This window comes from Perognathus longimembris, chromosome 10 (assembly GCF_023159225.1).
Source record: "Perognathus longimembris pacificus isolate PPM17 chromosome 10, ASM2315922v1, whole genome shotgun sequence".
Classification (NCBI taxonomy): domain Eukaryota; kingdom Metazoa; phylum Chordata; class Mammalia; order Rodentia; family Heteromyidae; genus Perognathus; species Perognathus longimembris.
This window is the reverse complement of record NC_063170.1, coordinates 13,140,907-13,163,101: the sequence shown is the minus strand read 5'-3', so window position 1 is coordinate 13,163,101 and position 22,195 is coordinate 13,140,907. Positions and strand designations below refer to the sequence as shown.

General features: G+C 53.5%; 3 protein-coding genes across 10 annotated transcripts; 1 reads left to right on the top strand and 2 right to left on the bottom strand.

The window, feature by feature from the left end:
• Nucleotides 1–174: 174 nt before the first annotated feature.
• Nol3 (nucleolar protein 3) lies at nt 175–4,223 on the top strand. Of its 3 annotated transcripts, none has more exons than XM_048355363.1 (4): nt 175–241; nt 3,217–3,519; nt 3,655–3,987; nt 4,077–4,223. In XM_048355363.1, the coding sequence occupies exons 2-4, from the start codon at nt 3,225–3,227 to the stop codon at nt 4,082–4,084; spliced, it is 636 nt and encodes a 211-aa protein (XP_048211320.1). In that variant the 5' UTR covers nt 175–241; nt 3,217–3,224; the 3' UTR covers nt 4,085–4,223. The 3 variants fall into 3 exon arrangements, with proteins under 3 accessions (XP_048211320.1, XP_048211318.1, XP_048211319.1); XM_048355361.1 differs by lacking the exon at nt 175–241 and adding an exon at nt 2,855–3,112; XM_048355362.1 differs by lacking the exon at nt 175–241 and adding an exon at nt 3,054–3,118.
• Nucleotides 4,224–5,001: 778 nt separating this feature from the next.
• Nucleotides 5,002–13,519, bottom strand: Kiaa0895l (KIAA0895 like). 2 transcript variants are annotated; one of them, XM_048355359.1, is made up of 7 exons: nt 13,435–13,519; nt 9,163–9,788; nt 8,927–9,070; nt 8,510–8,642; nt 7,076–7,381; nt 6,888–6,985; nt 5,002–5,800 (listed from the first exon to the last, which is right to left on the bottom strand). In XM_048355359.1, the coding sequence occupies exons 2-7, from the start codon at nt 9,730–9,732 to the stop codon at nt 5,636–5,638; spliced, it is 1,416 nt and encodes a 471-aa protein (XP_048211316.1). In that variant the 5' UTR covers nt 9,733–9,788; nt 13,435–13,519; the 3' UTR covers nt 5,002–5,635. The 2 variants fall into 2 exon arrangements, with proteins under 2 accessions (XP_048211316.1, XP_048211317.1); XM_048355360.1 differs by lacking the exon at nt 8,510–8,642 and having other exon boundaries at nt 7,076–7,343.
• A 463-nt stretch (nt 13,520–13,982) lies between these two features.
• Nucleotides 13,983–19,957, bottom strand: Exoc3l1 (exocyst complex component 3 like 1). 5 transcript variants are annotated; one of them, XM_048355343.1, is made up of 14 exons: nt 19,778–19,957; nt 19,460–19,606; nt 19,096–19,271; nt 18,804–19,023; nt 17,032–17,644; nt 16,837–16,954; nt 16,575–16,700; nt 16,373–16,473; nt 16,064–16,174; nt 15,009–15,138; nt 14,767–14,889; nt 14,511–14,666; nt 14,279–14,403; nt 13,983–14,206 (listed from the first exon to the last, which is right to left on the bottom strand). In XM_048355343.1, the coding sequence occupies exons 2-14, from the start codon at nt 19,503–19,505 to the stop codon at nt 14,017–14,019; spliced, it is 2,235 nt and encodes a 744-aa protein (XP_048211300.1). In that variant the 5' UTR covers nt 19,506–19,606; nt 19,778–19,957; the 3' UTR covers nt 13,983–14,016. The 5 variants fall into 5 exon arrangements, with proteins under 5 accessions (XP_048211300.1, XP_048211298.1, XP_048211299.1 ...); XM_048355341.1 differs by having other exon boundaries at nt 19,460–19,554; XM_048355342.1 differs by having other exon boundaries at nt 19,460–19,512.
• Between the last annotated feature and the right edge of the window lie 2,238 nt (nt 19,958–22,195).

Here is a 22,195-nt window from a genome sequence, read left to right as displayed (position 1 = left end):
CCCCCCCACACACACCCCCATTCCCGTCAGCCCTGGTCGCCCCGCCCCTTCGCAGCTGCTGCACTGGTCCCCACCCGGCCCGGCCCTTTCTGCACTGTCATCTCCTGCCCGGCCCAGGCTCCACCGGAGTGCCTGGGGGGCTCCAAACGCTCCGGATCACGAATCCCTCTCCACACGGCTGGGGAGGGCAGGGAAACTGAGACTGGGACCCGAGCCTCACCAGCAGCAACCGCGCTCTCAGGTCTGTGGGCCCCACCCTTCCGCAGCTCCCACGCTCTGGGACTGGGTGGAGGGGAGGTCAGCCTACCCTTGCGGTTGCACATGCGCAATGCTACCAAGGCCCACGACCCTCACTCCCCCCAGCGACAAACGCCACGCTTTAAACTGGGGACCTGGACCAAACTGTTGTGCGCCTTGCTCTCTAGCTCCGAGAAGCATCTGGGCTTGTCCCTTGAAGTGGCAGCGCTGTTACTTCAATATTCTCATTAGAGCTGTGAGAACCTCAAAGGGAGGGCTCAGACCAGCCTGGAGCTTTGCCCCCCCGACAGGACAAAGGAGAAGACTTGGGGTAATAGAGGAGGCAGCTAACCTAACAACTAGGGATTCGGGGAAGAAGAAGCCACCAATCCTCTTCCCTCTCTGTCTGGCCACAGAATAGGACCTGGTCTCTTTTCCCTCCCTCTGTCCCATAATAGGGGGTTCTCTCCCTTTTCTGTGCCTCATAATAGGGGACAGTGTTTGGAAGCGTCAGTGAGGAGAGCAACACATACCCCCCCAATGAGTTGTCAAAGTCACTATATTAAGGGTGTGATGGAATGGAAGTGAGGGGTACTCAGAAGGACTGGTACAGGAGAGAAGGTGAGAAGCGAGAGCTGATTGGAAGTCACTGCAAGGCACTTGTCACAGACATGAAGGAAATGGGGGCCATATGTCGTTTTGCTTTTTGCTCAGTGGCCTGGGACTGACATTGATATGAGAGGTGGAGGGGGACCTTGGGTATGAGATGGCCAGGAAAACACGTGAGGGAGAGATACAAGGCAGGATAGGGGCTACCACCCAAAGGACCAGGAAAGGGGGTAGAGGAGGGACTTTAAAGGAATCTAGAACGATGTCATGTGACCACAAGCTAAGGCAAGGGAATGGACAGAGTGGGAGTGGTCCAGACCCGGAGATAACTTCATTTACTTTATTTATTTGGACTCGGGATCTTGCGCCTAATAGGAGGCCACTATACTGCTGAGCCACATCTCTAGCCCTTTTTTGCACTGGTCATTTTTGAGATAAAATCTAGCTTCCTGCCTAAACTTCTTTATTATTTCTTTGCAGTCCTGAGGCTTGAACTTAGTTTGGACATTGTCCCTGAGCTCCTTTTGCTCAAGGCTAGGACTCTACCACTTGAGCCAAAGCATCACTTCTAGCTTTTTCTGTAATTTAATTGGAGATAAGGGTCTCCCAGACTTTCTTACCCAGGCTGGCTTTGAACCATGATCCTCAGATCTCAGCCTCTTGAGTAGCTAGGATTATAAGCATGAGCCACCAACACCTGCTCTGGCATTGCTGCTGCTGCTGTTTCCCCCTCCTCCTTCTCCTCCCTTCCTTCCTTCCTTCCTCTTTCTTCTTCTTCTTCTTCTTCTTCTTCTTCTTCTTCTTCTTCTTCTTCTTCTTCTTCTTCTTCTTCCTCCACCTCTTCTGCCAGTCCTGGGGCTTGAACTCAGGGCCTGGGCTTTGTCCCTGAACCTCTCTGTGCTCAAGGCTAGCACTCTATCACTTGAGCAACAGTGCACTTCTGCCTTTTTCTAGTTATGTGGTACTGAGAAATCAAACCCAGGGCTTCATGCATGCTAGACAAACACTCTACCACTAAGCCACATCCCTAGCCCCTGACATTGCTTCTTAACACCAGATGCCTTATTGGCTAAGCCAGCCTACCAAAGGGAATAGGCCATAGTGCTTAGTTGGTAATAAGTGGATAATTCAAGTTGATTTCTACCTACTCTCTACTAGTATTGCATAAAGACAGAATCAAAATGAGGGATTAATGAAAGAAAAGCAAGTTCAACAAGCATTTGTTGAGGCTTTCATGAGCTGTGCCCTGGGTATTTCAAGATGAAGTATGAAATGGCTGAGTTTGTCTACCATCAGCAAGGAGACAGTTGGGTCTTTGGTGATGTCAGGAGATCTCAATGAGAGCTAGGACTCTGGAGGATTCAAGCATCCTAACTCAGGTCCCAAGGAACCAGGAAAGGTCATGAGAGTACATTGGATTTGTGACATGTGGTGGTAAGGATGCAGGGACTGGGTCTGTCCTAGAAAGACTTCAAGGTCAGGGTAAGGTGAGAGGAGTTGCAGGAGGCTCTCAGCACTTTGTGCTCTAGGTCAGAGAGGAGTGGGAGAGAGGTTACAAAAGGAAGAAGCTTTGATCCTGGGTTCCCCAGGGTTCAGACAGGAGGTAAAAGGTTAGACTAAGTGAGAGATTTTCAGCAAACCAGAAGGTATTTGACAGCAAACTGTAACCCCAGAATCAATCCTAGTTCTTTTTACTTCCACTCCAATGTTGGAGTTTGCATATGTTAGGCAGATACAGGACCTTGTACTTGCTAAGCAGGCACTCTACCTCTTGAGCCACACCTCCAGTCTCACATTTTGCTAGTTAGTTGGAGATGTAGTCGCTCAGACTTTTCCACTTAGGTTGGTTTTGCACTGTGATCATGTAAGTTTCAGCCTGCAGGAGGGAGGGACCTTGGAAGAAGGGCTGACACCTTGAAACTAAGGAATAGAGGAGGAACCATAGAACCTAGAACGGTAGGTTTGAAGTGATGGGGGGGAGGAGGAAGCAGTGTGAAATGAGGGAGTGAGCCACCCGCTACCCTGCTCCAATCCAGAGGTCTACCTTTTGTGGTAGGGGAGGCAGGTTGGGGAAAGAGGAAATTCGTTTGGATAAAGTGGTGGCTACTGGGACCTGCAGGCGACCGGGGCTCAGGAGGGAGGTCCTGACCTGCCACTTAAAGACAGAAGGAGGAGCCTGAAGAGACTGGACAGAAGAGGAGGGAGGACAAGGGGCTCAGTGCCGCGGACGCTACGTCGGGCTCTGCGGAGCTCTCTGGCTGCTGAGGTAGAGGTGAATTTGGGTCACAGCTGCGGGTGATCAGGGCCCTGGGAGAGGGGTCCTGGGGTGAGGGAGCCACAGCCCCGCTCCTCTCCCCCTCTCGCGTGCAGCCGCGACCATGGGCAACACGCAGGAACGGCCCTCGGAGACCATCGAGCGCGAGCGGAAACGCCTGGTAGAGTCGTTGCAGGCGGACTCCGGGCTGCTGCTGGACGCCCTGGTGGCGCGGGGCGTGCTCACCGGGCCCGAGTACGAGGCTCTGGACGCCCTGCCGGACGCGGAGCACAGGGTGCGCCGCCTGCTGCTGCTGGTGCAGAGCAAGGGCGACGCCGCCTGCCAGGAGTTGCTGCGCTGCGCCCAGCATGCCGTGCGCGCGCCCGACCCGACCTGGGACTGGCAGCACGTGGGCCCGGGTGAGCGCGAGGGGGCGGGGCCTGGGCCCGGGCCCGGGCGAGGCGTGTGGGCGGAGCAATGACCGTGGAGGGCGGAGTGGTTGGTGTCTAGCCACGTGGTGAGACGGAGACCTGAAGCTCCCATTTCCACTCCAGGCTACCGGGACCGCAGCTACGACCCGCCATGCCCAGGCCACTGGACGCCAGAAGCACCCAGTTCGGGGACCACATGTCCTGGTCTGCCCAGAGCTTCTGATCACTACCAAGACGGGGGTCCAGAGGGCTCAGAGGCGGTGCAATCCGGCACTCCAGAGGAACCAGAGCCAAATTTGGAAGCTGAGGCTTCTGCGGAGCCGGAGCCAGAACCCCAAATGGACCCTGAACAAGAACCAGAGCCTGAACTGGAGCCAGAGCCGGAGCCCGATGATCCCGAGCCCGAGCCCGATCCAGAGCCGGAGCCTGACTCCCAGGAGGGAGACGAGTCCGAAGGTGTGAGGCCACCCAAATCTCCTTAAGGGTTTGACTTGGCAAATGGAGAGCCGACCCCGCTCCATTAACCATATCCTCCTCTTCTCTAGATTACTGAAGGCCAGAGTGCTGATCTGGTGTTTCCCATTATGCCCAAGCCTGATAAGACCTGGGACCCAGCCAGAGTTGGATGTAATACCACCAAGGCTCCATCATCTAGCCTGTTGGAAGTGAATAAACTCCGGAGGGTAAGCCTGGATCTGGGCTTCCCACGAGTCTGCTTTCCTAGAACTGAGGGTGGGTGCCTGTCTGTGAGCCTACTGACCCTGGCAGCTCTATGCCCCACCCTCTCAACCAAGTTCACAGTTACATTCCTCCCTCAATAAATTGCCCAAGCTTTGTCCCTGGAGATGCCAGACTTAGGCCCCTAATGGGATGAGGGCCTGACTACTGGGCCTCACCAGCCTCACTCCATGGACTTGGTGTAGAGAATAGGGAAGGGAGACTATTGTTCTCTTAGGGTCTTGAGAAATGAGATCACTTGGAAAGACCTTGAGTACACAGAGACCACACACATCGTTACAATTGCTGTTTTAATTGATTTCTCTCTGAACTGGGAATTCAGGGAGGGTTCTAACTATCCATTGACACACACAAGGCATTCAGTACATTTCCATTGACTAAGAACTACCCACCTGTGGTTTCCCAGTCTTACACATAGGACAGGCCTATAGTAAGAGTGGGACCCGGCCAACTTCACACTACTGAGTCTGCAGTGAAATTGGAAGCAACCACCAGCTCTGTAACTCTCCTGGTCTGAGAGGGGCTCAGGATTAGCAACCCTAGGGGCTGCCTTATAGGCTTGACTGTGGCTGCTCCAAGACTAGCCCAACTTCTTCTGCCAGAGACCCGCTGTGAGAGCATGAGACAAACATCAGAAACTGGTGGGGTGAGTGGGAACAGGGCCAGGTGAGCTCTTGGGCTAGATTCACAAGGCCTGACACCCAATGATAATGTATCTTTGTATGTATGTAACGAGAGTGGGGCTTGGAATAATTGGCACTTTCCAGGAGTGGCCTGTCCCTTCCAACTCCAGGAAGCAGAGCACATAAATATGGAATATATACATGACCAGTAAAAGAGGCAAATTGCTAAAAGCAAACCCCAGACCAGCTGGGTCTCTACTACCAGAACCCCTGCCCTTTGAGGCTGTATAGAAGCCAGGACCTCAGGCACAAGCAATAACCCTACTCCCAACCTCCACTAAGACCCAGTGAGAGGTAGGCAGCATGAATGCTGAATGAGCACCAAGGGGCCAGGTGGAGGAAGAGACTGGAGTACAGGATACCCAAAGCCATCTCATGCAAGAATTGTGTTTCTATTCCCAAACTACCCCATGTTCCCATGGATGCTCAGCTCCCCTCTGGCCCCCAGGCCTCTTCTCAGTTCAATCGTTTGCCTGACATGCTGATACTGGCCCATAGGCCTCAGTAAAGCTAGTGAGACAAAAACTTTCAGGCATTGTCTTATCCTCCCAGGATGCTCCATGTCCTCCCAATGCCCACAAGAAACACCTAGGCTGTGGAAGCACAGAGCAGACAGCTTCGTGTTCTGGGGACCAACCCAGAGACCTCTGTCCAGGGCTTCTGCTTGGTGCCCTCAACCAACATCACTCAGGCAGCAAGCGGCCTAGCTCTGCTTCATCCAGCCGGTTGGTGGTCATGATATACTCTAGCTGCTGCCTGTAGCGTTCCAAGTCCTGCATGAAGTGAGGTACTCGGGTCTTATCTAGTACTCCATAGGGCCGCAGGTGGTCCACATCTTCATAGGAGACCTGCAAGGGAAGGAGCTGTGCCTCAGGGCTCACCAGAGTTCCCTGGCTTTCTAATAGTCGATCCCAGCCCTGCTCATGTAGAGCTCCTGGGACTCTTCCTTTCTCAATTCATATTTATATGTACCTTTACACTCAAGCCTTGGTTTCTTTCCTCCTCTTCCTGTCCCTCTTTCTCCAGTACTGAGGAGTGAACCCAAGGCCTGTGCACACTAAGCAAGTGTTCTACCACTAGAGCTATGCCACTAGCCCTTTTATTTTTGAGAAAGGATCTCACAACCTTTCCACAACTGCCACCCTGCCTGCCTCCTCTCAACACCTTCTATGTTTGCCCTACAACCCTACTCATCTCCAGTCCAGCCTATCCCCTCACCTCCAACCGTGGGTATCCAATTGATCCATGGATCTCATGTCCCTACATCCAGCACTGGAAATGCCTGAGTACCACCTTATGCCAGCTCACCTCTTCACAGTCACCCAGTCAAGTTCCAGGGAGTGGACCTGAACTCTCACCTTCTCTCCAACTGAGGGTAACCACTGAGACAAGGAGAGTCTAGTCTAAAGAACTCCCCAGTTTGCCCCCTTCCTCTCCAACCATGGCTACTTCCAGGCAAGGCAAGAGCACCAGCAGTTCTGTAAAAGTGAAGGGAAGCTAGCTTCCTCCTCTTGGATCTGTACCCCTTTCTGCAGGCCTCTCTCTAAATCTCCCTCCTACATGACCTCCAGGGGGCACCCTCTCAAGCATCCATCTGTTACAGCTCTACCTAAAGCTCTTGCAGTTGCACATTCCGCTTTCCCTCTCAATTCCAGTTTAGGATAAATGCACAGTACCAGGGACTGGGTTCCCTGCCATTTCCCCAGTTCCCTTCTTCAGACCTTCACTTGGCTTGGAAAGCTCGCCTCCTTTGAGATGCAGTATCTATACATACATCTGCACGTCGCCAGACTGTCATTTCCACTCCTCCACCTACCAGACAGGCAGGCCTGGCAACCAGGCCTCAATGGAACATGACTCAGACTGGGGAGCAAGGAGGGTGTGGGGGGGAGGGGAGAAGCTGGCTAGGGCCTGGGAAGACCTGCAGCTCCTTACCTTGCCCAGAATGGTCAGCAACCGGAAATCAATGGTTTGGCGATGCCTCAGAATGCGCACAATGCCATCCAGGTATACTTGGTCCTTGCTGAAGCAGCCTGTGAATTGGGGATCAGAGGAGGCCTTGCCTGGAGCACCACCCTTCACCCCATCCCGGCTCAGGCACTCCCCGGGGCCGCAGAACCCACCAGGCTGGGAGGTGTCAGTCTGGCCCCGCTTGGCCCGCACGCAGTACTCCCAGCGCACATTGGTGTCCTGCACGTAGCGCTCCAGGTCCTGGAAAAGCTGGCGGAAGGACATGTGCGCCGCGCGGTGGATGGTGTAGTAGAGCAGGGCTGCGCGCCACAAGAACGGCTGCTTGCGAAACAGCACGCTGTGCAGGCTGGCCAGGCCCTCCTCCGTGGGGTTGGCGGGCCGAAGGCCATACTGCAGCCGGCCCTCTGCACTCCGCCACGGCTGCCTAGCGTTGTTCACGCCCCGCAGGTAGTGGGTACCTGACGGGAGGATGAGAGGGAAGCAGCGCTGGGCGGGGTGTCTGGAGCACCCAGCCTAGCTGGGACCTCTAGCTGGGGGACTCTTGTGTCCTCTTGCCCCCAAACTCAGGGTCTCCACATGAACCCCAGACAAATGCATACGCACTCACCCAACCCCAAGCAGTGTGAAGGCCATCCTCAGGTGAGCTTGCTTGCATCCATATGTATGAACACGGCCCCCACCCATCGGGAGCTTTCTCCCTCCCCTTTTCCTTTCTCTCCACCCAACTCAAATTGCCCCCTAGCCCTCCTAGAGATGAAAAGAACACAGCCACGGACACCCCAACATTTCCAGAGCCCAAATCAATCATTTTGACAGTCACAGAAGTACAGTCAGAAAAACCACCTCTTGGGCTGGGAATGTGGCCTAATGGCAAGAGTGCTTGCCTTGCATACATGAAGCCCTGGGTTCAATTCCTCAGCACCACCTATATAGAAAATGACCAGAAGTGGCGCTGTGGCTCAAGTGGTAGAGTGCTAGCCTTGAGCAAAAAGAAGCCAGGGACAGTGCTCAGGCCCTGAGTTCAAGCCCCAGGACTGGCAAAAAACAACAACAACAAAAACACCTCTTGCCTGGTGCAACAGTATCCTTGACAAGGAAGAACAAGCAGAAAGGACTAGTGATTAGTGTCCAGCACTCTCCTTTCCAGCCTGGCCTTTCCCTCCTAAACCCAGCTCTGTGCGTCTTCAAGCTATTCCATTCCTAGGATCCAGTCTTCCCGATCCTGTTGGGCCTAAGTGTTGGCAAGGCTAGTAAGGCTCTTAAGAGCTTTCCTTCTGTCCCATCTTAAGCCTTAGCAGCCTTGCCCCCATTGTCAAGGGAAATTAGATAGAACTAGAGAGAAACCCAAAGGAGCAAGACTAAGAGTGAGCCCAGAGAGCTGGCAGGCACTTTCTGGCCTACCTCATTTTCTGGCCTACCTCTGTGAGCAAGAGGGAGGTAGCTGCTCATGAAGGGAAAAGGCCTGTCCTCCTCCTTCGGAGGGAAGGAGGAGAAACAAAGAAGGGGGTTACTGGGGCCCCCTTTACCCCCCCCAACTCTCAGCCCCCTCTCAACCCTACCCACCCACCTGCCACCCACAGCCTGACCTATCTCGTGCCGCAGCATGCCCTCCAGCCAATACTGGCGGGCTCCAGTCAAGTTGATGGCCAGTGTGGGTCGGCTGTTCTCCACCATCATCACTGCCTGGGATAGCAGGTCCTCACTCAGCTGTACCACAATCTGCAGGTGGCAGTGGTTGACAGGCTGAGCCATGGCTACCAGCCCTGGGGGAGGGGGGCAATATTCATGCAGTCCCCATAACCCCCATGCCATAGAGCAACCAGGCTAGACATTGGCCACCCATCCTTTTCCATCTCTGCATAGAGCCAACTCCCACCTCCCTGGGGCAGGGGCAGACCTTTGGAGCCACAATTGATTAGATGTATAGTTGGGCCTAGTATCTGGTTAGGGTAGCCCGATTTGTGGCATGTAGAAGAAGGGTCTTAAAAACCAGGCAAGCTCACCTCCCCAACACAGCCCTCCTTCTGCATGTATTTGCGCACAATGGACCAAATCTGGCACTTGGTCAGCAGCTGGCCACCAGTGGAGGCCTCAAAATGTTCATAGGTGCCAAACTTCTCCAGAACAGCCTCAATGATGCCAACAGCCTGCACACAGAGCCACAGCGGCTGGTCAGGCCAGACCCAGGGGGGCGGGGGGGGAGGTGAGGGCTAAGATGAAATGGGAAGACTGGACTGACCTGCTGGATGAACTGTCCCGAGGCTTCTCGGTATTTTTCCAGCACAGCTGTGGGCATGGGCTCCTGGTACTCGAACTGTGGATTGTAGGTGTAATTGGACTGGAAGAACTTACTCCGTTCACGGTCCATATTGGTTGGCCGAAGAGCCACCAGCATGCAGGGGCTCTTGGAAGTACCATTACTGGCATCTTTCCGAGTCTTAGCAATGTGGGGGAGGGAGGCTGCAGACCGCAGGGTGCCTCCACCTGGGTCCAGTCCTCGTCCAGACAAGGCCCGTCCCTGGGTGCCACGGCCTCGTCCACCAACACTATTTACAGTGCAGGTACTCTCGCTACGACGCATGTGGCCACGGTGGTCCGAGTGCTGCTTTGAGAAGGTCTGCCACTCAGTCTGGGGCTGTAGTGCTGGGGGCACCGCCAGAGCCAGAGGCACAGCCAGCGACTGAGGCCAGGGGCACAGGGGTGGCCCATCTCGGTCTGAGGGCTTCAGCCTATGGCTCTGGGACAAGGGACTGGTAAGCAGGCTGAGGGGTGCCTGCTCATACACCTGAGCCCCAGAGTCCAGCACCATTCTGTCCTGGGGGTCGCATCCAGCTGGGTTGCTCCAACTTCCCACACTGCCAACCTCTGAGAACACAGAAGGTCACGTAGAGACCAGCATGAGTGGGTGTGGCCAAAGGAACATCATGTTCTGTGCCCATTCCCTGCCCTTGTTAGGCCCTGTGTGAGCCCAAGATCTGCTGCTGCCCCAACCTAAACACCTGCCCTGAAGCAAAACAAAAAGAAAGATTTGACATTCCTACCTAGACGGGGCTTAATGCAATTCCCTTAGCCTGGGAGTTCCAAGGAACAAAGACTGAGTCTCTAAATCATGGTTCAAATCTCTGTGCTCAGCATCCACCTACTCTGGGAGCTCACAGAATGCAGCCTCAGCCACCTGGACACATCATTAAGCAAGGGGATTCCGGGAGCTGCCCTTTCTCTATGGCATCTTCTTGGCTCTGCCATCTGGTTTCACCCATATCCTCCTGCCAAGGTGACCGCAGTATGAATGCCCTCATGCCAGGCTCCCCCTGAAATGCCCTCTTCTCCTGTGGGCCATCTGTTCAAATGCAAATTAGAACCTACTTTGGGGAAGCAGAAGGAAACTTCAATAAATCCAAGCCACTCCCCTAGCTGAGGCATCTACCCAGTGGTCACCCAAGGGGACCAGGACACAGATCCCTGACTCTGCAGAGACTGACTGGAGGCTCCAGCCTTCCAGCTCCCTCCCCTGCTCAGGAACTCAAATCCAGCATTCCTCCATTCCCACATCATCAGTCTCTTCCTCCTCACTGGACTCTTTCCAACAGCACAAACATATGCTGTTATTTCTCTATCTTAAAAAACAAAACAGAACCTTCGCTTGAACCACACTCCTCCAGTTACCAGCCCACTGCATCTCCCTCTAGCTGTTCCTTGCAGCACCATACCCTGAGTCACATAAACCCCGTCTCCAGTTCCTTCTTTCCTGTTCTTTCTTCAGTTTGCTCCCATTAGTAGTGTTCCCCCACCACTCCATTCAAATTGACCTGACCAAGATCATCAATGATCTTCATATTGACCAGCAGCATTTGACTCAATCCCTTTAATTACTGTCCATTTCACATTTCAAATACACTGGAAGTTAGTTCTCTTCCCACCTCCCGGGCTGCTCCTTTTTGGTCTTCCTTGCCACTTACCTGCTGTCATTCCTGTCGGACCAATCTCTCAACAGCAATGTACCAGGACTTATCTGTGGGAATCTCTCGCTTCTCACTACCTAGGTGATCTTATCCACTGTCATAGATTTTTGTTCTGTTGCTGGGAACCAAATCCAGGTCTTTGCACATGCTAAACATGCTCTATACCATGAAGACATACCCCCATCCTTCACTCTCATGGCTTTAAATATATTAAATACATGGTTTTTAAATAATTTTAAAGATTAAATACTTTAAAAAAAGCAATTCTGGACTTTGACCTCAGGACCTTGTCCTTGCTAAGCAGGCACTCTATCACTTAAGCCATTCAACCAGCTCCTTTTTGCATTGTTATTCTCAAGACAAGGTTTTGCTTTATGCCAAGGCCAACCTGAGCTGCAATAGTCCATTTGTGCTTCTCTTTGGTATTATGGCATTAGATGCATGCCACTGCACAGCCACTGATGATGGAATCTCACCAACTTTTATTCCCAGCCTGGTCTTCAGCCCTGATCCCCAATCTCTGCCTCCCAAATAGATGGGATTACTGGTTTGAGCCACCATTCCTTCCACAAACTTTAGAACAGTGTTGCCAGTTTTTTTTTGTTTGTTTGTTTGTTTTTTGGCCAGTCCTGGGCCTTGGACTCTGGGCCTGAGCACTGTCCCTGGCTTCTTTTTGCTCAAGGCTAGCACTCTGCCACTTGAGCCACAGCACCACTTCTGGCCATTTTCTGTATATGTGGTGCTGGGGAATCAAACCAAGGGCCTCATGTATATGAGGCAGGCACTCTTGCCACTAGGCCATATCCCCAGCACCAATGTTGCCAGTTTTAACACAAAATTCTTACTTGACTAATGGACATCTCAAACTGAAATACATTCCCTATCCAAAAAGGGTCCATCCACCTCATATAATGACATGAATCATTATTTCACTTTCTTCAAGTTTCTGCACAGATACTATGTTATTAGAAAAGTCCTACACTGATACTATGTTTAGAAAAGTCCTAACCCACCACTGCAGAATAGTAAACCTCCTCTCCACTTCCACTTTTCACAGATTTATTATTCTGGGAAGCAGTTATCACTATCTGAAGAGTAATTCCGTAAATTTTCTTTGTATGGTATATTTGAATGCTAGTTCTGTGTTCTTTCCAGTGTCCCCAGACAGGGCCTAACCCAGTGTAGGTACTCATATATAATGAATCTGAGCCAAGGGCCTGCGGCTCACACTTAAAATCTCAGCTATTCAATAGGGGTGAGATCCAGAGGATCATAGTTTGAAGCCAGTCCTGGCCAAAAAGTTCTCTTGACTAAATCTCCAAAATAACCAACCAAAAGCAGAATTGGAGATGTATCTCAAGTGATAGAGCACCAAGCTAGCAATTGATAGCCCCTGACTTCAAACTCCAATATCTCCTCCCCTCTCCTCTCTCTCTCTCTCTCTCTCTCTCTCTCACACACACACACACACACACACACACACACACACACACACACAGATTTTTTTTCAGACTGGAATCATTCTTTCCAGCGCTGTTTCTCCATTTCCATCTAATCTCCCTTCACTCTCACCCACCCTCCACCCTGCCTAGTGTCCAGCTGCTTGAAAAAAAATTCAGGTCCTTATTGTTTTAGGAAGGGGGAAGGAGGGAAAGGGAGAGTAATATGGGGGGTGAGGGTAATCGGAATGCATTGTTTACATGAGTGGAAATATCACAATGAAATCCCCCTCCCATATAACTAATGTATATTAATAAAAAGAATCAGTATAAGTATTGCAAAAAAATGTATTTAAAGTATAAATCAGTGTGAATATTGCAAAAAACATTTCAGGTCTCAGGCTTAATTCCCTCAACTAACTATACGCTTTCCTGACCAGTCCCCACCATCTCCCCTCCTTTCCCTCGACCTACCTCCTTGAAATTACCAGAAATATGCCTTTTTCTTCCGCGCCTCAGCGCCTTGCACCAGGGAAACCCTGGCTATGGCTCATTGGGGGCAAACTCTTGGGCATTTTTCAGGATTTGGTTTAGGCCTCACCTCCTCCCGGAAGCCTTCCTGGCGTTTAGAGGGTCCCAGTTTCTCGATGGCTTCTTTGCCTCCCTAGGCTGTCATTGTCGGAACCTAGGTTCATGCCTTCCAACCATGACCCAAACTCCCCAAGGGCAGGGGCAGGTCGGATTAACCCCAGATTCCAAGCACCCAGCACTGGATGCCGAATGAATGAAGACTAGAGGAGGCGCCCCAGCCTGCTGAAGGCGGGGTCTGGGGGGGGGGACGAATGGGAGGGTGTGGCCTGCACCAATAAGAAACCCCGGGAGAAGTTAACATAAAAGAGCCGCCAATGGGAACCAAGAGATCCCAAGAGGGGCGTGACCTGCAGCCAATAGACGACAGGAAACACGGTGAAGGGCGTGCCCAATGGAGGGTGGGGCCAGAGGACAATGGAGTTGGGAGGGGGAGTTCCTCGGTAGACGAAAAGGGGTCGCGTCGCCCGCCTTAGCTTCTAGAGTGGGGGCGATGGTTTGGTCCACGAGCCGCGCTCCCACCTGTTCGCTCCTCTTCTTGCCGTCCGCATTTTCCGCTCTGCAAAGCCGGTCGCCGGCAGCCGGGACTGCGGGAGCCGGCACTGAGGACGCAAGCCCTCGGGCGCGCGCACGCTCCCATGAGGGCGCGCGGACACTGGTGTGTCTTCGCCACCGCGCGCGCCTAAAACTACTGTGGGCGGGGCCAGGCGGCGCCACGAGGGCGGAGTCCACCAACTTACGTCCCTGGGCGGGGTTTGTTCTGGGCACGCCCCCTTCATAGTCAGAGCCGGCGGAGCACCGGTTCCTGGCCCAGGCATGGATCCCTAGAGGAGCAGTTTGAGAGACCAATGACAGTCCTGGGTACTCCGCAGCAGAGTCGGATGTCTGGGTAGACTGGGCGCTGCCGGTGTACTAGGCCTGCAGCCTGGATAATTGTGTGAATTGTACATGGACCCTTTGACCTTCACAATCGCCTTCATTTCACCACTACACACACACACACACACACACACACACACACACACACACTCCCACCTTTCCCCTGGACACAGAGATTCAGGCGTGTGGAGGAGGCCGTGGCTTTATTTTGCTGGTTGAGGAACCTCAGGAGCAAGGGCCGGAGGGGAGGCAGGAGGAAAGCGAGGGCGCGGGCGCCGGCACCAGGCTAAAGAGTACTCGACGGCCGGTGGAGGGCGAGGGCGGCGGACCTGCCTGTAAGATGCTGAGCGCAGCCTGGCGCTGCTCCCGGGACACGTCCCCGCGCAGGTCCAAGAGGGCGGAGATGTGATCCTCACTGCAGGGGCACCACCAGGATTTATCTCTCTAGGACTTCAATCCCTCCACGTCCCCCGCCCCGCCCCCGTACCTCACGTCGGGAAACTGTTGCCGAAGGCCCGCCACCTCGAGGCCAAGCAGCGTAGGGTCGCGGAGATTCAGCAGTTCCCTCAGAGCCAGCAGCACGGGTGCGCAATGCGCGCTCTCTTCCAGGCCCTAGACACGTGCGTGGCAGCAGGGTTTCGCGATGGCCTGCTGGGTCCCCACCCGAGAGCCCTCCGATTGCGTGCCCTCCGCCCCCCCCCCCCGCATCGAGTTCTCACCAAACCCAGGAAAAGCGCCTTAAGCTGAGCGGCGTCGTGCAGCAGGCGCGCGGCCGCCTGGGTCCGCTCGTCCGCCCCGCGGCACACCAGCCGGCCGTGCATCAGCGCGCGCAGGTACTGCAGCACCACGGTGCGCTCGGCCTCCGCGAGCAGCAGCTGCGGGGGAGGCGACAGACGCGGATCGCCCTTCCCCTCCGCACCGTCCCCTCCGCGGGCTCCCCGCCCGCCTTTCCTCTGCCCACCCCCCACCCCGCACCTGGGCTGCGGGTTTCCGCACGCGCCAGAAGTCCTGGCAGAAGCGTGACGTCTGCTCGCACACACGCTCCAAGAGTTCCGAGCTCGACAGCCACCTGCGCGAGGGCAGGGCCGCAAACATGGGCTGGAGAACGTGCAAGGCGAAGGTGAGGCCCGAGAAAGGATCCGGATCCCCCGGAATCCATCCACCCATTCACACTCTCTGCGCCTCCCATCCCTATCCCGCCGGGAGGGAAGCCGCACCTGCAGCTCCACCTGCAGCTCCTCCAACACGAGGCGGCTGATCCTCCTCTGCAACTCGTCCAGCGCGGCTTCCACTGGAGCCAGGATCCCTGAAGCCACTCCATCGGGCAGCAGGACAGACAGGGAAGAGCTGGACAGACAGACCGAAAAGTAAAGACTTCAGGACCAAGGCCAAGGCCCGCTCTGTCCTCAAGGTAAGACCACTCGGGCGCCACCTTGTGGTGCAAGTGTATGGCGGGGCGCGGGGAGGGAAGGCGGGTCCGAAGGCTTAGCGGACCTGGCTAGAGCCTAGGCTAGCAACTGTGTGACCAGTGAACTACAAAGGGACCTGCCTGGAGTCCGCATTTGACTCCCATCAGTCATTATTTCGGTTTCTGTTTCCTAATAGAAAAGGGAAGGGTGCTGATCTCTGTCAGGAGGAAGTGGGGGAAAAAAATCAAAAACGTGACTCCCAAGAAGGGAATTGTTTTTCTTGTTTTGTCTAAGTCTGTAACCTCAGATCTTACCTGGCACAGAGTAGGGCCTTGATAAATACCTGTGAAGGTACTCGTAATTGGCACCATGTGTCACTGTGATGGATACTGCACATCCATTATTTCATGTGATTCTCAGACTATTCCATTATTGCTCACATAATATTAATGAAAAAAGTGAAACTGGGGGCAGGTGGATCACACCTGTAATCCTAGCTACTCAAGAGTCTGAGATCGGAGGATAGTGGTTCAAAGCTAGCTCAGGCAGGAAAATCCATGAGATCCTCATCTATGATTAAATACAAAAAAAAAAAAGCCACAAATAGTGGTATGGTGCAGTGACAGTGCACAGTCCCTGAATTCAAGCCCCAGGACTGGCAAAAAAAAAAGGTTGGGGAAGGAAAAAAATAGTGAGACGTAGATAACTCATCCAGGGTCATACATCTAGTAATTAGCAGAACTAGGGTCAGATTCTCCCATTTGCTATGTACCAACTGGTACCCCAGTGTAAGCAGGATCTATACACAGTAGGAATTGAATAGAGGGTGAGAAAAGATGGTTTTCCTTGGGGACCTTGGGTACCTCAGTGCTGATTGGTGGTTGAAGGCAGCCAATAGGTAGGGCACGTAGTGAGGAGCCAGGCCTTCACCCCGGAGGTGGTCTCGGGAGAAGTGGATCAGAGCATCACTGAAGCTGAAATGAGCAGAGGAGCTTCCTGGAGTTGCTGCTTTTGTGGTGTGCCCACCACCCCAATCTGCAAGCTTCATCCCACTTGCAAGTCCTTGTCTGAATGAGCGCTTTCCCACGGGCATCTACTATTCATTCAGCACCCCACTCTGAGTTGTTGGGGAGCAGGATTGGGGATTGTGAGTGTATCCTTGCTTGGCAGACCTCCTCAGGAACGTGCCCAGTTCTGACACCGCCATGCTGTGCACCCGCTGCTGTAATGATTCACTGACCACACTGGTCACACGAATGTTCTCAGCCAGGATCTACAGGCAGAGATGGACAATCATCGGCAAAATCCCGAGCCCTGCTCACCTCCATGTTCTCTGTGAGAGTCGTTCTCTTGCCTGGCTATTCCCCTACCTACCTGCAATACAATGGCCGGCATTGGCGAATGATAGAAGCCAGATGAGTCTGTGTTGGGCTCCTGCTCCCGGCCCCACTCAGCAACCTCCCCATCCAGAGCTTTCTGTAGCCACTGGGCCACACTTGCCTAAGAGAAAGGGTGAGGGAGAGCAAGATGTAGCACAGCACTGGCCCTAGAGGAGATGGGTAGCCATTCACCTCTACAGACGAAGGTCATAGCCAATAAAGGGCAGAGCATCTGTGTCCGGAACCCAACTACTCACCTGGACTTTGGCCACGAATGTTGCCTCCAGCTGCTCGATGTTCTCCGCGGACAGGAGGGGCTCCAGTTGGGACACATCAGCCTCCGGCCCCAGCTCTACACTCCCCATCATTTCCTCCCTACAGTGGGTGACTGGGTGTCACATGGAGCCCTGGCCTCTCATCCTCCCCCTTCTCACACTTCCAAAAACACTGACCCAGGGTAGATGTGCAGTGCCCAGTGCAGCAAAGCGAAGGCGTCAGCGGCTGCCAGCTCAGGCCCTGCCAGGAGTTGCCGCAAGCTGCGGCGCAGGCCACTGTGCAGGGTGTGGGCCCAGAGCTGGACTATATTGTAGTGTGGTGGACAACAGGGGGCTACTAGTGCCTCCGCGATGGCCAGCTCAGCAGGCAGGGCCACCTGCAGAGCCTCCAGCCATCCCGCGAGGCCCCCTGGCTCTGGCAAGACGGTTGTCCCAAAGTGGACCCGCTCTAGGCCTGTCTGTAGCGCCTGTAGACATCGGCGCCGCCAGTCTCGGGGGGCCTGCCCCAGGGGGGGTGTGCGCCTTGCTTCCACTTCTGCCACACGAACAGCAGCCACCAGCAGGGCTGGATCGTCTCGTGCCAGCTTCCCTGCAGCCCCGGCGGCTCCCTCCACAGCCTGGCCCAATGCTTCTGCCAGAAGGCCCAGCCCCTGGAAGATGGGTAACTCCAGACCCCCAAGGGGTCCCCAGGCCTCCTCTTGCAGCTGCTCCAGCTCCCGCAGGCTCACATATGCTTCTAAAAGCCGCTGAGCATCAATCAGGGTCTGTGTGTGGGCCACTGCAGCCGGCACTAATGAGAGAGAGGAGACAGCCTCGGGTCTCAAGAAAGGATGCCAAGACTCCGAGGCTGGGTGATGTATTAAACATTTAATAACTAGTACAGCCTTGGCTAATCTGGAAGGTTCCAGGCAAAAAAAAATCTAAAAGCCTGGTGGGCCAGGTGTCAACCTTTGAGCTAATGGCACATGAGGAAGTCAAAGATACTGGAGAGAAGGCTTCTAGAAGCATGGCTCTAATTGCTATTTATCCACCCTGTTAGGAGAATATTATTCACACACACACACACACACACACACACACACACACACACACATTTTGGCCACTCATCTACAGAAATACATATAGGTATATATTGTGGGTGTGCACGTGCATCCACATGCACACACACACACGCAAGCACATGCATGTGTATACTAGGGACTGAAGTCAAGGTCCTAAATACACTTGAGCATGTGTGCTACCACTGAGTCACATCCCAACCCTTTCAAAATATTAACAACCACCGGGCAGGAAAGTCCATGAGACTCTTATCTCCAATTAACAACCAGAAAACCAGAAGTGGTGCTGTGGCTCAAAGTGGTAGAGCACTAGCCTTGAGCAAAAAGAACTCAAGGACAGCATCCAGGGCCTGAGTTCAAGACCCACAACAGGGTTAAGAAAATAACCATCAGGGGGCTGGGAGTATGGCCCAGTGGCAAGAGTGTTTGCCTCCTATACATGAAGCCCTGGGTTCGATTCCCCAGCACCACATATATAGAAAACAGCCAGAAGTGGCGCTGTGGCTCAAGTGGCAGAGTGCCTAGCCTTGAGCAAAAAGAAGCCAGGGACAGTGCTCTGGCCCTGAGTCCAAGCCCCAGGACTGGCAAAAAATAAAATAAAATAAAAATAACCATCAGTATGTATGTGTTCAATAGCCATAGGAATGGAATGTCATGATGACTCAAAAACCCTAGGCTTGAGGAACCGGGATGAGCTGGTTTTGCACCCTGCTTCATATGCCACTTGAAGCTTGGATTGCTCTCTGGGAAGTCTGGGGCATCTCTCCATGCAACCCCTATCTACTATTCTTTGTCCCAAGGAAGCCTCTCTTCCCAGGCCCTTGGTCAGTATGGGTGTTTGTAGTTGGACTGTTAGAATCTGAGGTCCAGCCAAGGTTCCCACACACTCACCTGCCTGCAGCCTGGGAAGCAAGTGAGACAGGGCCTGTAGCTGCTTGTGCTGAGCAACTTGCTCCCGGAGAGGCTGGAGAGTCTTTGAGGCCTGGGCCAAGTTCTGGAGCAACTCCTGGGCCTGGCTCAGGGCCTCACGGGTTCCCTGTACAGCCTCCAGGGCCCGAGCCAACTGCCACACTCCAGTCTGCACACCTTCCAGGTAGGACTGCACCACCGACTGGAAGGAAGTAGCCAGTGAGGCCTGGCCAGCAGCTCACCCCACACTGCCACCCTGCAGCTCCATACCCACCTTGATGCGTGCTTCCAGGGAGCAGGTCCGCTGCACCTCACGGCTCCGGTACTGGCTCAGCCTGGCCAGCTGCTCTGGCCGGTAGAAGATGCCTGAGGCCCACTTTAGTGCTGCGCCTCTGGCCAGCTGCTCCGCCCTCTCCTGCTCCGGCCATTCAGGCCACGGACAGGAAGAGCCTGGGCAGCCATGTCAGTCAGGGAGAGCCCCTGGCCAGCAAAGTGCTACCCTTCGGGCTCCTCAGCCCTTTCCCCCCAGGATAGTGTTCTCCTCCCTCTAGTCAGACCAGGCAGGGAGGGACCCAAGCCCACCATTCCCAATTTTCTTGCCATCCTCCCTTCCTCCACCCCTGCCATTAGGCTCATACCAGGGGGAAGTGTGGGTTGCATTTCATCCTTGGCTGCTGAGTTCATGGCAGGCCTGAAGGAATGGAGATGAAGTGCGATGGGACTGAGGCCTAGGCTAGAGGAGGCAGAGTAGCTGCTCCTGTCCGCTGCTGCCTCTGTCTAGGTTCCTTTGAGAAAGAGGGGGGAGGTTCTTGCCCAGCCCCCTCAGGAAATGACAGGGAGGCGTTAGCCTGCTGGGCTCAAGGTTGTGTCCCTGATACCAGTGAGGCAGGCTGGGAGTTGGGGGGACAGGTGGTTCCTGTTCTGAGATGCCCAGGACAGTTGGGTGTAGGACTTACCAGACTTGACCAGGCATCCAGTCCTCTGCTGTCTGCGAAGAGCCTTGGCCTTGAGAAGGGACGTCTCCCTCAGCAGGGTTGGGCACACCCCCACAGCTCCCAGGAACAGGGTGACTCCAGCCACACCAGCACACCAAAGTAGAATTCTTCTCCCCAAGGAAGCCTCTCACCCTCTTCCCAGCCCAGAAACCCCTTCCTCCCTCCCTCCCCCTTCTCTCTAAGCAAGAAAGGAAGGAAACCGAATCTCTGGCACTTTATTCCCAACAGGAAAGAGCATCTGGATTGAGGTGGGGAGGGTTGGGCGCCACTTCCCGAGGAGTGGGGGCAGGGTCCTAGTCCCTGTGATCACCCAAGTCCTTGACGGGTCCACCCAGGACCTCTTAGTACTGAGGACACAGATGTCAGCAAAGGTGGTGGCGACTGGGGTGAAGGTGGAATGTGCAGATGTGGAGGTAGACATAACAGTATGAGAACTGTGCCAATAGGCCCCCCCAGGGGGGGGTGCATACCTCTGCAGAGGCGAGATCTGTTGTGAAGAGGGGAATGGTGGCTGATGGCAGGACAAGAGTCGTGAAAGTGGTTGATCCTGAGAGGGATGGGAGCCATGGAAGGGACTAGAAGGGAATGGTAATGTCTCAGACATTTGGTACACTGTTCAAACCATACTCAAATGAGGGACAGAGACCCTCATTTCCTAGCTTTCAGAAATACAAGTTCCTGAGATCTCACAGCTGAGGCTCTGAGTTGATATTGGGGTCCAAACACCTAATACAAAGGCCTTCCAGATTTCAGATCTAGTGGTATGGGCTGAGGGCTCTATTGTAATTATGTCTGCCCAGTTCTGCTTGTCTTTTTTTTGGGGGGGGGGGCCAGTCCTGGGGCTTGGACTCAGGTCCTGAGCACTGTCCCTGGCTTCCTTTTGCTCAAGGCTAGCACTCTGCCACTTGAGCCACAGCAACACTTCTGGCCATTTTCTGTATATGTGGTGCTGGGGAATTGAACCCATGGCCTCATGTATACAAGGCAAGCACTCTTGCCACTAGGCCATATCCCCAGCCCAGTTCTGCTTGTCTTATTCCCTTACAAATATAGACTCTGAGTAGACTTGATGCTGGTCTCAACATCTATTTTTCATAGACTATAACCTAAAACAATGTAAGTAACAATAGTAAATAATAACATTGTTAAAAAAAAAGTAAAATGAAGGGGCTGGGAATATGGTCTAGTGGCAAAAGTGCTTGCCTCCTATACATGAAGCCCTGGGTTCGATTCCCCAGCACCACATATATAGAAAATGGCTAGAAGTGGTGCTGTGGCTCAAGCGGCAGAGTATCCTTGAGCAAAAAGAAGCCAGAGACAGTGCTCAGGCCCTGAGTCCAAGCCCAGGACTGGCAAAAAAAAAAGAAAAAAAAAGAAAAAAGTAAAATGAAGTCAGGCACCGGTAGTCATTCCTGTGATTGTAGCTACTCAGGAGGCTAAGATCTGAGGATCAGGGTTTGAAGCCAGTCCAGGCAGGAAACTCTTATCTCCAATAGACTACACAGAAAAAGCTGGAAGTGGCACTGTCGCTCAAGTGGTAGATTGCTAGCCTTGAACACAGAGAGGCTCAGGGACAGTGTCTAGGCCAAGTTCAAACCCCAGGATGAACAAATAAAATAAAATAAAAATGACACCAGAAAAAAATCTTTCCTAGGTACTAGGACCTGCTTTAAGGACTTTACTTAATGAAGGATTGACCCCTACCCTGTTTCCCAGTTGTATACAGGCAAGCCACCAAAGATAAATGCAGACTGCCTGACTACAACAGGGTGATCTACTTAAGCCTGACTGTAAACAGCCTGTCTTGGGCCCAACAGAAAAGCCCCCCACCTCCCTTGACCTAATGGCTTTTTCATTAACCTCTTCCTCCTTGTTCAGACCTCATAAAACCCAGCTCCAGTCCCAGCTCCTACACACAGTCTCCTAGGAAGGCTTCTCCAAGCCCACAGGAAGGCTGTGTCCCTCCCTGCTCAATAAACAGTCCTTACCCGTGGAAGATTGAGCCCAGCCTGTTTCCTTCCTTTCTCCTCCATTTTCCTAACACTTACATACACATAGGAAACACCAACTTTTTGTTTGTTTGTTTGTTTGTTGCCAGTCCTGGGGCTTGGACTCAGAGCCTGAGCACTGTCCCTGGCTTCTTTTTGCTCAAGGCTAGCACTCTACCACTTGAGCCACAGCGCCACTTCTGGCCATTTTCTATATATGTGGTACTGGGGAATTGAACCCAAGGCTTCATGTATGGGAGTCAAGCACTCTTGCCACTAGGCCATATTCCCAGCCCGAAACACCAACTTTTGCACTGGTTGACAAATGGTTGTAAGGGAGACACATGGCCTCAGCACTGTAATGTGAAGACTGGAAACAGATAATTACTGG